The sequence below is a fragment of the Salmo salar genome, chromosome 09, assembly GCF_965601325.2.
Source record: "Salmo salar chromosome 09, fSalSal1, whole genome shotgun sequence".
NCBI classification, from domain to species: domain Eukaryota; kingdom Metazoa; phylum Chordata; class Actinopteri; order Salmoniformes; family Salmonidae; genus Salmo; species Salmo salar.
Window position 1 is genome coordinate 138,312,224 of NC_138299.1, and position 12,915 is coordinate 138,325,138.

The 12,915-nt window shown below is 41.4% G+C and overlaps 1 protein-coding gene across 2 annotated transcripts in view; it reads left to right on the forward strand.

The window, feature by feature from the left end:
• LOC106613009 (CD166 antigen homolog A) overlaps positions 1–12,864 on the forward strand; it is a 66,829-nt gene extending 53,965 nt beyond the window's left edge. The window contains exons 12-16 of one of the 2 annotated variants that reach the window (XM_014214821.3): positions 1,115–1,247; positions 1,860–1,889; positions 11,011–11,122; positions 11,232–11,381; positions 11,492–12,864. In XM_014214821.3, coding sequence (XP_014070296.2) covers positions 1,115–1,247; positions 1,860–1,889; positions 11,011–11,122; positions 11,232–11,346 — 390 coding nt within the window. In that variant the 3' untranslated portion in view covers positions 11,347–11,381; positions 11,492–12,864. The remainder of the gene's footprint in view (positions 1–1,114; positions 1,248–1,859; positions 1,890–11,010; positions 11,123–11,231; positions 11,382–11,491) is intronic. The other variant, XM_014214822.3, reaches the window with a different exon arrangement.
• Positions 12,865–12,915: the final 51 nt, after the last annotated feature.

Genomic DNA, 12,915 nt, shown 5'->3' on the forward strand with positions numbered 1-12,915 from the left:
AAAGCAGCTTCTGACCTTATAAAAATAGTCATTTTAAGCTTCCTTTTATTGGAATCTGTCAGGAAGCCAGGGAACTCTAAATCTGGGAGGTTTACGGTCAATGAACCTTTGGATGTCTTTGTAGTGAATCAGTGCTTGTGGTGTTTTACTCTCCACACTCTATTTCAGACAGACAGAAACTTCCCCCATAATATTTTTCACTATGTTGCTATTTGTGACTTCCTAAGTAACTTGTCTTCTTGAAACTTTTCTGACTGACACTTTCCAAATGGATGGGCTCAGTGTTTTTGTAGTTAGGTTTCCTTCTCTCAGATGCACACCACGTTTATTATGCATTAGTCTGTCATGAAGACAAAGGCTTTTTGTTCTTGGCGTACCTGTGTGTGCACTGATAGCACAGCTACACAATGAGCCAGCGTGAGATGATGTGCAGCTGTCAGTGTGTGTGTGTGTGTGTGTGTGTGTGTGTGTGTGTGTGTGTGTGTGTGTGTGTGTGTGTGTGTGTGTGTGTGTGTGTGTGTGTGTGTGTGTGTGTGTGTGTGTGTGTGTGTGTGTGTGCGTGGTCATGGCTCATGACCACGCACACACCCATTGGGTCTGCATGACTAATCCAATCCAAGGCGGCACTGACCTCTTTCAATGACTATTCTAAGGCTGAGTCACTCACACACAGTAATTTAGTCACAGCCCACATTGCTGCGCATCTGGGGACAAACACACCAGTGCATTCAAAGTTTAGTCTTTCGTCTCTTATTGTGTGATAAAGAGTTCTTTAAAACAGTAAATAGGATAAGAGATCAAATGTAAGCTTAGTGCAGGCTCTTTTCATAGCAGACGCACACTGTTTGCCTGTGTGTCTGGGGGTTTCTCTAGTCACCTCCCTCTATGCCCTGATAGGTACTCCTTATCAGGAGTAGGTTGAGCCTCACAAAAATACAACACCACCTCCTAGTGATAGTACATCAAATGCACATATTTTATTTGATTCTAGCAATGTTCATTATGCCTATTACTGAAGAGGAAGCAGCTATGTTCTGCCATCGTTAAATCTCTATCAGATACACAAGATATAAGATAAGCCATTGTACACTAACTGAGTCTATTTGATTTTCAGGCTGATGAAAGTCCCTATGTCAATGGAAAGATCACACACAAGCTGACCATTGTGCCTACAGTCAACCTGACCGTTGTCTGCACTGTGTCCAATGAGCATGGCCAGGACACCAGGACTATTAACGTGTCGACCTGTAAGTACAGTGTGGTGGTATGGCCTACAATTCCCTGCCCTATCCCCTTCCTTCCTCTCTAAAGGGTAACTCACTAATTCTTGTGTGGTTCTGGTCTATCACCCTCTTCCGACACTAACAAACTCACCCACTGTCTGTATGCATGATGATTAGTCAAATAATATGGAACTGTTTTATGGAGGGAACCTTGGCCATGGGGGCCTAGTTCTTGTCTCTAGCCAACCTAAAACATGCTAGTATGCATACTGGGCATACTATGCATGCTCCTTGGCAATAATAATCTCCCTTTGGTTTCTGCGGTATTTGAATAGATAAATCAGTATAGACAGCCATATCTCACTCATCTTTGTGTGTTTTGAAAAGCATTTGTCCCTTTTTCATTCGACTCCCTCACTTTTGGTCTGTTTGTCGGGATGCTGGACTCTATCCTTTCCCCCCTCTGACGTCAAGTTCTCAGTTTGCATGCGACCGGAAAATCTACACAACTCACAGCGTTACACTCAAGCTAGAGTCTAACATAGCCAATAACACACTGTCTGACCAATGACATTATACAGTATACTTAATTGATTTCTGGGTTGGACGTTAATATCCCTTTATATCTGATTTCAGTATTTGAGGAGGTGAGAATGGATAAACAAGGTAAGTTGTGATGGTCTTCTTTATCATTTCCTGTAGCAAGAGGGAGGAGAGGAGGGATTCTGTAGAAAATATATAGGATTCCCAGAGAAAGTGGAATCTGCTATTGTGTATTATACCCTTCAGAGCACAATATCAGATTAACAGCATCCAGAAATGTCCCCACTGCTGAAAATCTGTTCAACAACAAGATGTGGTGCTGGGGATGTAGGAAATATTTGGTAAGATAAACATACAAATTCTGAGGATCAGAAGGAGTGGAGCCACCAGCATCCTGACAAAATCTCTCAATGTTATCTATTCTTTCATTTGCCAAAATTCTATTTATTACACGTTCACAGGGAACAGATCACATTTTCACACATGGCTTAGGGGTAAACTGGGTTTGCATACTGTTCGTATGTAGTCAGTGATACATTTATTTAAATCATATACAGAAGGTTACAAATTGTATAACAACCATCTAATTTTGTGGCATGTTTGTGTATACCTTATTCATTCATCCATATGTATTCATTCACATTTTATTTTTTTTTTTTTTTTTACCCCATTTTCTCCCCAATTTCATGGTATCCAATTGGTAGTTACAGTCTTGTCCCATTGCTGCAACTCCCATACGGATTCAGGAGAGGTGAAGGTCGAGAGCTGTGCGTACTCCGAAACCAAACCGCAATGCTTCTTGACATAATGCCCACTTAACCCGGAAGTCAGCCGCACCAATGTGTCGGAGAAAAACACCATACACCTGGCGGCCGTGTCAGCATGCACTGCACCTGGCCCGCCACAGGAGTCACTAGTGCGTGATGGGACAAGAACATCCCTGCCGGCCAAACCCTCCCCTAACCTGGACGACGCTGGAAAAATTGTGCGCCGCCCCATGGGTCTCCCGGTCGCGGCTGGCTGCGACAGAGCCTAGACTCGAATCAGGATCTCTAGTGGCACAGGTAGCACTGTGCCTTAGACCACTGCACCACTCTGGAGGCCATTCATTGACATTTATACACTGGTTTGGGCAGTAACTTTTAACAGTTACATGTAATCTGATTACAAAAAAAAATGTTTTATGTTTCCAGCAAAAATGTTGTAATCAGATTACAGATACTTTGGAAAAACTATATGGTCCTGTGTGGCTCAGTTGGTAGAGCATGGCATTTGTGTTGCTAGGGTTGTTGGTTCAATTCCCATGGGGGCCCAGTACAAACAAATATGAAAATCTATGTACTCACTACTGTACATTGCTCTGGATAAGAGTCGAGAGCATCCTGACCAGTTGCATCACTGCCTGGTATGGCAATTGCTCGGCCTCCGACCGCAAGGCACTTCAGAGGGTAGTGCGTACGGCCCAGTATATCACTGGGGCAAAGCTGCCTGCCATCCATGACCACTACACCAGGCAGTGTCAGAGGAAGGCCCTGAAAATTGTCAAAGACCCCAGTCATAGACTGTTCTCTCTACTACCGCATGGCAAGCGGTACCGGAGTGCCAAGTCTAGGACAAAAAGGCTTCTCAACAGTTTTTACCCCCAAGCCATAAGACTCCTGAACAGGTAACCAAATGGTGACCCGGACTATTTGCATTGTGTGCCCCCCCCCGCTACTCTCTGTTTATCTTATATGCATTGTCACTTTAACAATACATTCATGTACATACTACCTCAATTGTCCCGACCAACCAGTGCTCCCGCACATTGGCTAACCGGGCTATCTGCATTGTGTCCCACCACCCGCCAATCCCTCTTTTACGCTACTGCTACTCTCTGTTCATCATATATGCATAGTCACTTTAACCATACCCACATGTACATACTACCTCAATAAGCCTGACTAACCGGTGTCTGTATATAGCCTTGCTACTCTCATTTTCAAATGACTTTTTACTGTTGTTTTATTTCTTTACTTAACCTACACACACACACATATACCTTTTTTTTTCACACTATTGGTTAGAGCCTGTAAGTAAGCATTTCACTGTAAGGTCTACACCTGTTGTATTCGGCGCACGTGACAAATAAACGTTGATTTGACTTGATTTGATTTGTCAAATAACAAACATTTTGATGATTACCTCTTGGATTACATTTAGAAAGGATGTTTGCGAAAACATACATTATGACACCTTTCAATTTTCTTAATGACATTTAATTCAGCAAAAAAGGCATGTTTAACTCCATTGGTCCTATGCTTTCATTAATCTGCTTGCACTGCCCTCATATTTATCCTCACATTGAAGTGTTTTTACCATTTTCTTTTCAGGACAACCATGGCTACAGGTAGAACACAAAACAATGGCTTGTGAGCATCATAGAGCAAAAGGTGTTAGTGAGAGTCTCAGACAGTGGAGGCTGCTGAGGGGGAGGACAGCTCATAATAAGGACTGGATCGGAGCTAATGAAACGGCATCAAGCACATGTAAACCATGATACCATTCCACCGATTCCGCTCCAGCCATTACCACAAGCTTGTCCTCCCCAATGAAGGTGCCACCATTCTCCTGTGGTCTGTATAGATGGGTCATAATAGTTTGTAGCTCAAACCGTTCTGACTTTACAGACGTTTTTGTGAGAAGAACCACTTTTGGGATCTGCCCTTGTTTCACAAACACCGTTCCAGCACAGTCCCTGTTAATTACACACACTAATGGTTAGTATCAGTGGATGCAAAAGAAATAGAAGAATCTAATGCAGCAGTAGTCTGGAGCTCAAACACACAATGTTTTAAAGGGGTTAGAAGTCCAAAATGCACCGGCGTGACTATGGGACTCAAGTTAAGTTTGTTCCACCTGAGCATTTTACTTGCCATTACTGTGAGATGTTGTTGTTGTTTATCAACCTTAGTTGAATGCACTGACTGTAAGTTGCTGTGGATATCATAAGTCTGCTGGCACAATCAAATCACATTGTATTGGTCACATACACATGGTTAGCAGATGTTAATGCAAGTGTAGCAAAATGCTTGTGCTTCTACAGTCGTGGCCAAAAGTTTTGAGAATGACACAAATATTAATTTTCACAAAGTCTGCTGCCTCAGTTTGTATGATGGCAATTTGCATATACTCTAGAATGTTATGAAGAGTGATCAGAAGAATTGCAATTAGTTGCTAAGTCCCTCTTTGCCATGCAAATGAACTGAATCCCCAAAAAAACATTTCCACAAAATTTCAGCCCTGCCACAAAAGGACCAGCTGACATCATGTCAGTGATTCTCTTGTTAACACAGGTGTGAGTGTTGACGAGGACAAGGCTGGAGATCACTCTGTCATGCTGATTGAGTTCGAATAACAGACTGGAAGCTTCAAAAGGAGGATGGTGCTTGGAATCATTGTTCTTCCTCTGTCAACCATGGTTACCTGCAAGGAAACACGTGCCATCATCATTGCTTTGCACAAAAAGGGCTTCACAGGCAAGGATATTGCTGCCAGTAAGATTGCACCTAAATCAACCATTTATCAGATCATCAAGAACTTCGAGGGGAGCGGTTCAATTGTTGTGAAGAAGGCTTCAGGGCGCCCAAGAAAGTCCAGCCAGTGCCAGGACCGTCTCCTAAAGTTGATTCAGCTGCGGGATCGGGGCACCACCAGTACAGAGCTTGCTCAGGAATGGCAGCAGGCAGGTGTGAGTGCATCTGCACACACAGTGAGGCGAAGACCTTTGGAGGATGGCCTGGTGTCAAGAAGGGCAGCAAAGAAGCCACTTCTCTCCAGGAAAAACATCAGGGACAGACTGATATTCTGCAAAAGGTACAGGGATTGGACTGCTGAGGACTGGGGTAAAGTCGTTTTCTCTGATGAATCCCCTTTCCGATAGTTTGGGGCATCCAGAAAAAAGCTTGTCCGGAGAAGACAAGGTGAGCGCTACCATCAGTCCTGTGTCATGCCAACAGTAAAGCATCCTGAGACCATTCATGTTTGGGGTTGCTTCTCAGCCAAGGGAGTGGGCTCACTCACAATTTTGCCTAAGAACACAGCCATAAATAAATAATGGTACCAACACATCCTCCGAGAGAAACTTCTCCCAACCATCCAGGAACAGTTTGGTGACGAACAATGCCTTTTCCAACAATGCCTTTTCCAGCACTTTTGCCATAAGGCAAAAGTGAAAACTAAGTGGCTCGGGGAACAAAACATCGATATTGTGGGTCCATGGCCAGGAAACTCCCCAGACCTTAATCCCATTGAGAACTTGTGATCAATCCTCAAGAGGCGGGTGGACAAACAAAACCCACAATTTCTGACAAACTCCAAGCATTGATTATGCAAGAATGGGCTGCCATCAGTCAGGATGTGGCCCAGAAGTTAATTGACAGCATGCCAGGGCGGATTGCAGAGGTCTTGAAAAAGAAGGGCCAACACTGCAAATATTGACTCTTTGCATCAACTTCCTATAATTGTCAATAAAAGCCTTTGACACTTATGAAATGCTTGTAATTATACTTCAGTATTCCATAGTAACATCTGACAAAAAATATCTAAAGACACTGAAGCAGCAAACGTTGTGGAAATTAATATTTGTGTCATTCCCAAAACTTTTGGCCACGACTGTACATATAAATATATGGATGAGCGATGGCCGAGTGGCATAGGCAAGGTGCAATAGATGGTATAAAATACAGTATATACAGTACATATGATATGAGTAATGTAAGATATGTAAACATTATTAACCTCTCTGGTATCATTGGGACGCTATAGTCCCACCTCGACAACAGCCAGTGAAATTGCAGGGCGCCAAATTCAAACAACAGAAGTCCCATAATTAAAATTCCTCAAACATACAAGTATTATACACCATCAGGGGCGAAAATCTGATATCAACTTTGGAGGGGACAATTACATGAAATTTTCTCAAGAGCAATTCCTGAGGGGGACACCAAAAGTAGTGCTGTAACACATAGCCTACATTGTAATATTGTAAATGTATATTGAGGAACCAAAGAAATAAGGTGTTTGCCGTACTCCTAACTACCGGTACCCAAAACTACACAACTAATCACAACAGCAATACCATTGCCTTTAACAAATCTTAGTTCAGTCACCAGTTTAAGTTGAGAGTGGGGGTATCCATGGCATTTTCCAATTATGTTCCTATTTTACAAGTCAAAAAAATGGAGAACCTTTCATAATGTTGCCAAACAAAGACTCAACAAACTTACCTGAGACTCCCTGTCTCTGCCAGTCTGTCCCTGCATATCTGTCCCCAACTCTGCTGTCTGTGTGCCATCTGTTGCCTGCTCTGCCTAATGACATCATTGTGAAACATTTCCATTAGAATTTAATTTCTTTCTTATGAACATTTTATCAACTAGTCTTTGAGATATTAGGCTACTAGGGTTCTTACTATGCGTTTTGGTGTATTGAAAAATACTCTGATGTCCGTCTTTTATTTTTCTGCCATTTTTCTACCTGGCTGGCTGGCTGGCTACACACACAGTGTGTAGGTTATTTAAGGTAGGAGATGGGCTTCTATCATCTTCTATCATTCTATTTGGGCTTCGATCTAAAAGGTAGCTAGCAAATGTGAAACGGATTAAAATGACAAGAGTTGACAGCTGTATGAGTTCACCATTTACACAACATATGCTGCAACCTTTTGTAATTTTAATAGTTTGTTTCATATTGGCTGGCTTCCAACAATAGCTGAATTTGCAAAGCTAGCGAGCACCAATTCAGTTTCAGTGGTGTTTGCTATAATCTTTGCTACCCGGGTTACATAAAGGTGAAATAAAATAAATAAATAAAAGTTCCTTTGCGACAATTTAGCTTTTGCAACGAGACCATTAAATATATTTAAGACAATGGTAGAAGAGAGTGTAGTTCTGTTCAGTTTGGACTTCAGTTTATCGCGAACCTTATCACAGGGACTTTGAAGCACTAACTTACATCATCTGCATGCTGATCTTGGAATAAATTGACAATAGCAAAGATTCCATCTTTGACGACGCAACATAAATGGAATAGGTACTAGCTAGCTTAATAGTTAATATTTGCGCGCTAGCTCTGCATATTCAGCTAGTTTGTGTGCGCGATTGACTAGATTAACCTCACGTCAGTTACGTTCATTGAGTGCCTTTCAGACAGTAGATACGACCCCTCTGTTACCTTGAAAACTAAGGAACTGGCAGTGGATCAAACCATTGTGAGGCAAAGGGTGGGGGGGTCGCAATCTTTTGAAACTTAAAAACGCGCTATTAAGTGTCTATAATCAGCACAATTGCTTTCATTGCGTATTATTAATATTATTTAAATTACATAGTTATGTTTCAGTGATATATTGGGGGGGACAAATCATATTTTTCCCAGGATGGGGGGGTCGTGTCCCCCCCGTCCCCCCCGGGATTTCCGCCCCTGTACACCATTTTAAAGATACACTTCTTGTTAATCCAACCACAGTGTCCGATTTCAAAAAGGCTTTACGGCGAAAGCACACCATGTGATTATGTTAGGACAGCGCCTAGCCACAAGAAACCATACAGACATTTTCCAGCCAAGGAGAGGACTCACAAAAGTCAGAAATAGTGATTAAATGAATCACTAACCTTTGATGATCTTCATCTGGTGGCACTCCCAGGACTCCATGTTACACAATAAATGTTCGTTTTGTTCAATAAAGTCCCTTTTTATGTCCAAAAACCTGTTTAAATTGGCGCGTTATGTTCAGTAATGCATTGTCTCAAATAACATCTGGTGAAATTGCAGAGAGCCAAATCAAATTACAGAAATACTCATCATAAACATTGACGAAAGATACAAGTGTTATACATAGGATTAAAGATAAACGTCTTGTTAATCCAGCCGCTGTGTCAGATTTCAAAAAGGCTTTACGGCAAAAGTACACCATGCGATTATGTTAGGACAGCGCCTAGCCACAAAACACCATACAGACATTTTCCAGCCAAGGAGAGGACTCACAAAAGTCAGAAATGGCGATTAAGTGAATCACTTACCTTTGATGATCTTCATCTGGTGGCACTCCCAGGACTCCATGTTACACAATAAATGTTTGTTTTGTTTGATAATGTCCCTCTTTATGTCCAAAAACCTCAGTTTTGTTGGTGCGTTTAGTTCAGTAATCCAAAGGCACAAAGTGCACTCTCAATATCTAGACGAAAAGTCTAAAAAGTACAATAAAAGTTCGTAGAAACATGTCAAAAGATGTTTAAAATCAATCCTCAGGTTGTTTTTGTCATAAATAATCAATAATATTTCAAACGGACAAAAGCTTCATCAATAGAAAAGGAGAAACAAGAAAGGCGCGCTCCCGATCACGCGCTGGACTAATGTCTGGAAATGTCCACTGTCCACTCATTGAAAGTGCTGTATCTTCCTAATTTTTCAGAGTAAAAGCCTGAAACAATGCCTAAAGACTAGCCACATGTAGAAGAAGCCATAGAGATCGTGAACAGGGTCCTAAGTCTTTGTATGGTGGATAGGCTTTCAATGGAATAACAGCCTTTCAAAATAATAGTACTTCCTGGATGGATTTTCCTCAGGTTTTTGCCTGCCATATCAGTACTCACAGACATTATTTGAACAGTTTTTGAAATGTTAGAGTGTTTTCTATCCAAATCTACCAATTATATGCATATCCTTTCATTTGGGCACGCTTTTCATCTAAAATTCCGAATGCTGCCCCCTACCCTAGTGAAGTTAATGTGGCTTTGTTTAAAGTGACTAGTGATCAATTTATTAAATTGGCCAGTGATTGGGTCTCAGTGTAGGCAGCAGCCACTCTCAGTTAGTGATTGCTGTTTAGCAGTCTGATGACCTTGAGATAGAAGATGTTTTTCAGTCTCTCGGTCCCAGCTTTGATGCACCTGTACAGACCTCGCCTTCTGGATGGTAGTGGTGTGAACAGGCAGTGGCTCGGGGGGTTGTTGTCCTTGATCTTTTTGGCCTTCCTGTGACATTGGGTGCTGTAGGTGTCACGGAAGGAAGGTAGTTTGCCCTCGGTGATGCGTTGTGCAGACCGCACCACCCTCGGGAGAGCCTTGCGGTTGAAGGCGGTGCAGTTGCCGTACCAGGCTGTGATACAGCCCGACAGGATGCTCTCGATTGTGCATCTGTAAAAGTTTGTCAGGGTTTTGGGTGACAAGCCAAATTTCTTCAGCCTCCTACTGTCTGTGTGGGTGGACCATTTCAGTTTGTCTGTTATATGTACGCCAAGGAACTTAACTTTACACCTTCTCCGCTGCTGTCCCTTCCATGTGGATAGGGGGCTGCTCCCTCTGCTGTTTCCTGAAGTCCATGATCATCTCCTTTGTTTTGTTGACGTTGAATGAGAGCTTATTTTCCTGACACCACACTCCCGAGTGCCCTCACCTCCTACCTGTAGGCTGTCTTGTGGTTGTTGGTAATCAAGCCCACTACTGTTGTGTCGTCTGCAAACTTGATGATTGAGTTGGAGGCGTGCATGGCCTACACAGTTGTGGGTGAACAGGGAGTACGGGGGGGGGGGGGGGGGGGGGGGGGGTCAGCGTCAGTGTTGAGGGTCAGCGAAGTGGAGATGTTGTTTCCTACCTTCACCACCTGGGGGCGGCCGGTCAGAAAGTCCAGGACCCAATTGCACAGGGCGGGGTTGAGACCCAGGGCCTCCAGCTTTATGATGAGCTTGGAGGGTACTTTGGTGTTGAATGCTGAGCTGTAGTCAATGAACAGCATTCTTACATAGGTATTGTGATAAGAGAGTCTGGTAAATGACCAAAAATAAATATTTTGCAAGTGTTCATTTTACATTTACATTTAGGTCATTTATCAGACACTCTTGTCACACCATTGTGCCAGCAGACTCCTGATACCAATGTAGGGTGAAAGGGGGACACAACATTGTGGGCCGCTATTAAAAAAAATGGTATAGAAATGTATTTTGTATTTGATTTATTTTTGGAAAAGAATTACATGCCCAGAAAGTATATTGTTACTAAATACATTGGATGAAGTAGTTCAGGCCGGCGAAATACAAATGACTAAATACTCAAAAGAAATTGAAATAAAGGATTACATTCAGAAAGTAGCCTACCCAACCCTGTTTATGCATACATGTACGAAAATGTATTTTTTGCAGTCTCGTCATTTGCAGAATGTTCTCTCTCCTAGTTTCTGATGTTTCTCCTCTCTCTCTGTGCCTTTACAGACTCATCAGATGAGGGTGACACGACAAAGTTGGTGGTGGGAGTTATTGTGGGTCTGCTCCTGGCCACTGTAGTTGTGGGTCTAGCATACTGGCTGTACATGAAGAAATCCAAGTAAGTGCATCAATTCAAAATGCCATTCGTATATAGCATGTTATGGTGATATATGTATTATTATTGGAGGGCTGTGATTAGTGTTAAACAATCTGATTTGTGTTAAAAGGCAAGGCAGCTGGAAGACCGGTGAGAAGGAGGATGGATCCACTGAGGAGAGCAAGAAACTGGAGGAGAAAATAGAAGAGAAGCTGGAGGAGAACAGCCAGAAAGTTGAGGTGTAAAGAAAATAAATGTTTAAAGAATGAGAGAAAAAAAGGTAAAGAACTTGTTTTGAAAACACATCTAGTACTGTATATAAGAATATTTGCTACTTATGTTTTAGATTAAAATATGCCGTTAACATCATCACTTTTTATTTTTCTGCAGTGTGGAAGCAGCAACTAGAAGATTTTGCACACTTCTGTTAAAATTTGAAAGGGGGCATTGAATTGGAGGAAGACCATTTGGATTCGGACTTATACACAAAACTTTTTTTCCTCTCAATATTGAATGAAAAAAACTGGCAAAATGAACGGATATGTTTTGTACATAAGCCTAAATTGTCTACACTCTAGATAAAATTCATTAACCTTCCTACTATAATAGTTTTTGTTTCAAGTGTTGGTTAAGAGGGATTTGGTCAAATTGAGAAAAATTACAATTGGAGTGTTTGGCTTGGATTTAATTAACATTATTGCTGGTAGAATTATTACTGGACCAGTTGCCTTTTCTGTAAGGATGTGTACATTGGCCTATACCTCCCTGACTCTCAATGCATCCCGAAGAGCTGAAGGTATTCACCGCAGTTACGTCTCAGTTCCATATCATCAAAACAACCAAACACCCATCAACACAACCACAGTCAGTGCATTTTGTCCGTTTTTAATGGCACATACACTGCCATTTTTTGTAGTCTCCATTGGGAAAATAAATTGTAGAAAATGTTAATGAAAGGGCTAAGGGTATAGGCTACATAAACAGCTTTGGGTGTTGTAAGGTAATATGAGTTAAGCATTATACCAAGATGCATCGCCTTGCATTGCAGGAAGTAAAGGATCTGTTGTACAAATTATTTCATGACATGTTTCATGGTTCCTGTTTATTTTTTAAAACATTTTTACCATCAAAAGTATCAGGAGATTGAGTGATGCTGTTAGGCATCCATTACACTCTTACCATCTGTTTGTGTATCAGTGGGTTGTGTTTAGTTTGAACATAACCACTACATTACAGAATATGTCTTGTTGTGTTCATAGTGTTTATTTCTGTGCTTTCATGTCATTTTTTTTATGTGGAAAGAGACAAGTTGTCCAGCAGTTGTATACTTCACAACTTAGGTCAGGGTTAGGAGGAGCAGCATTTAATGAACCTGTAAATATATCAGATCTGGATGTAATTGTGATTTGTTTAGGTTATTTTTCGCTATTTATATTGTTCAAGATTACACAGTTAGCATCTCTGTTAGGTATATTCAATTATTCTCACAAATTCCACCACTTAGTTTTAAAGGTACTGAACAATTGATAGTACTTTCTTGCAGGTATTTGACAATAATAATTATATTATATTTCTATGAGATTTACCACATGATATCTCATACTGTCAGCTGGCTGTTTGTTTCCTACTTTGTAGTTAATCTGAAACCATCAAATTGGAAATAAGACCAAAGAGGGTAAATGTTGCCATGCAAGTATTGTAAATACTGGCTTTTGTTTTTGTACTTTTGTTTAAAATAAAGTGTAGCCTACATTTTGAAGAAAGTTGTTAAAGAATGTTTTGTTGGCTCTGTCATTCTACTCACAATACATCCT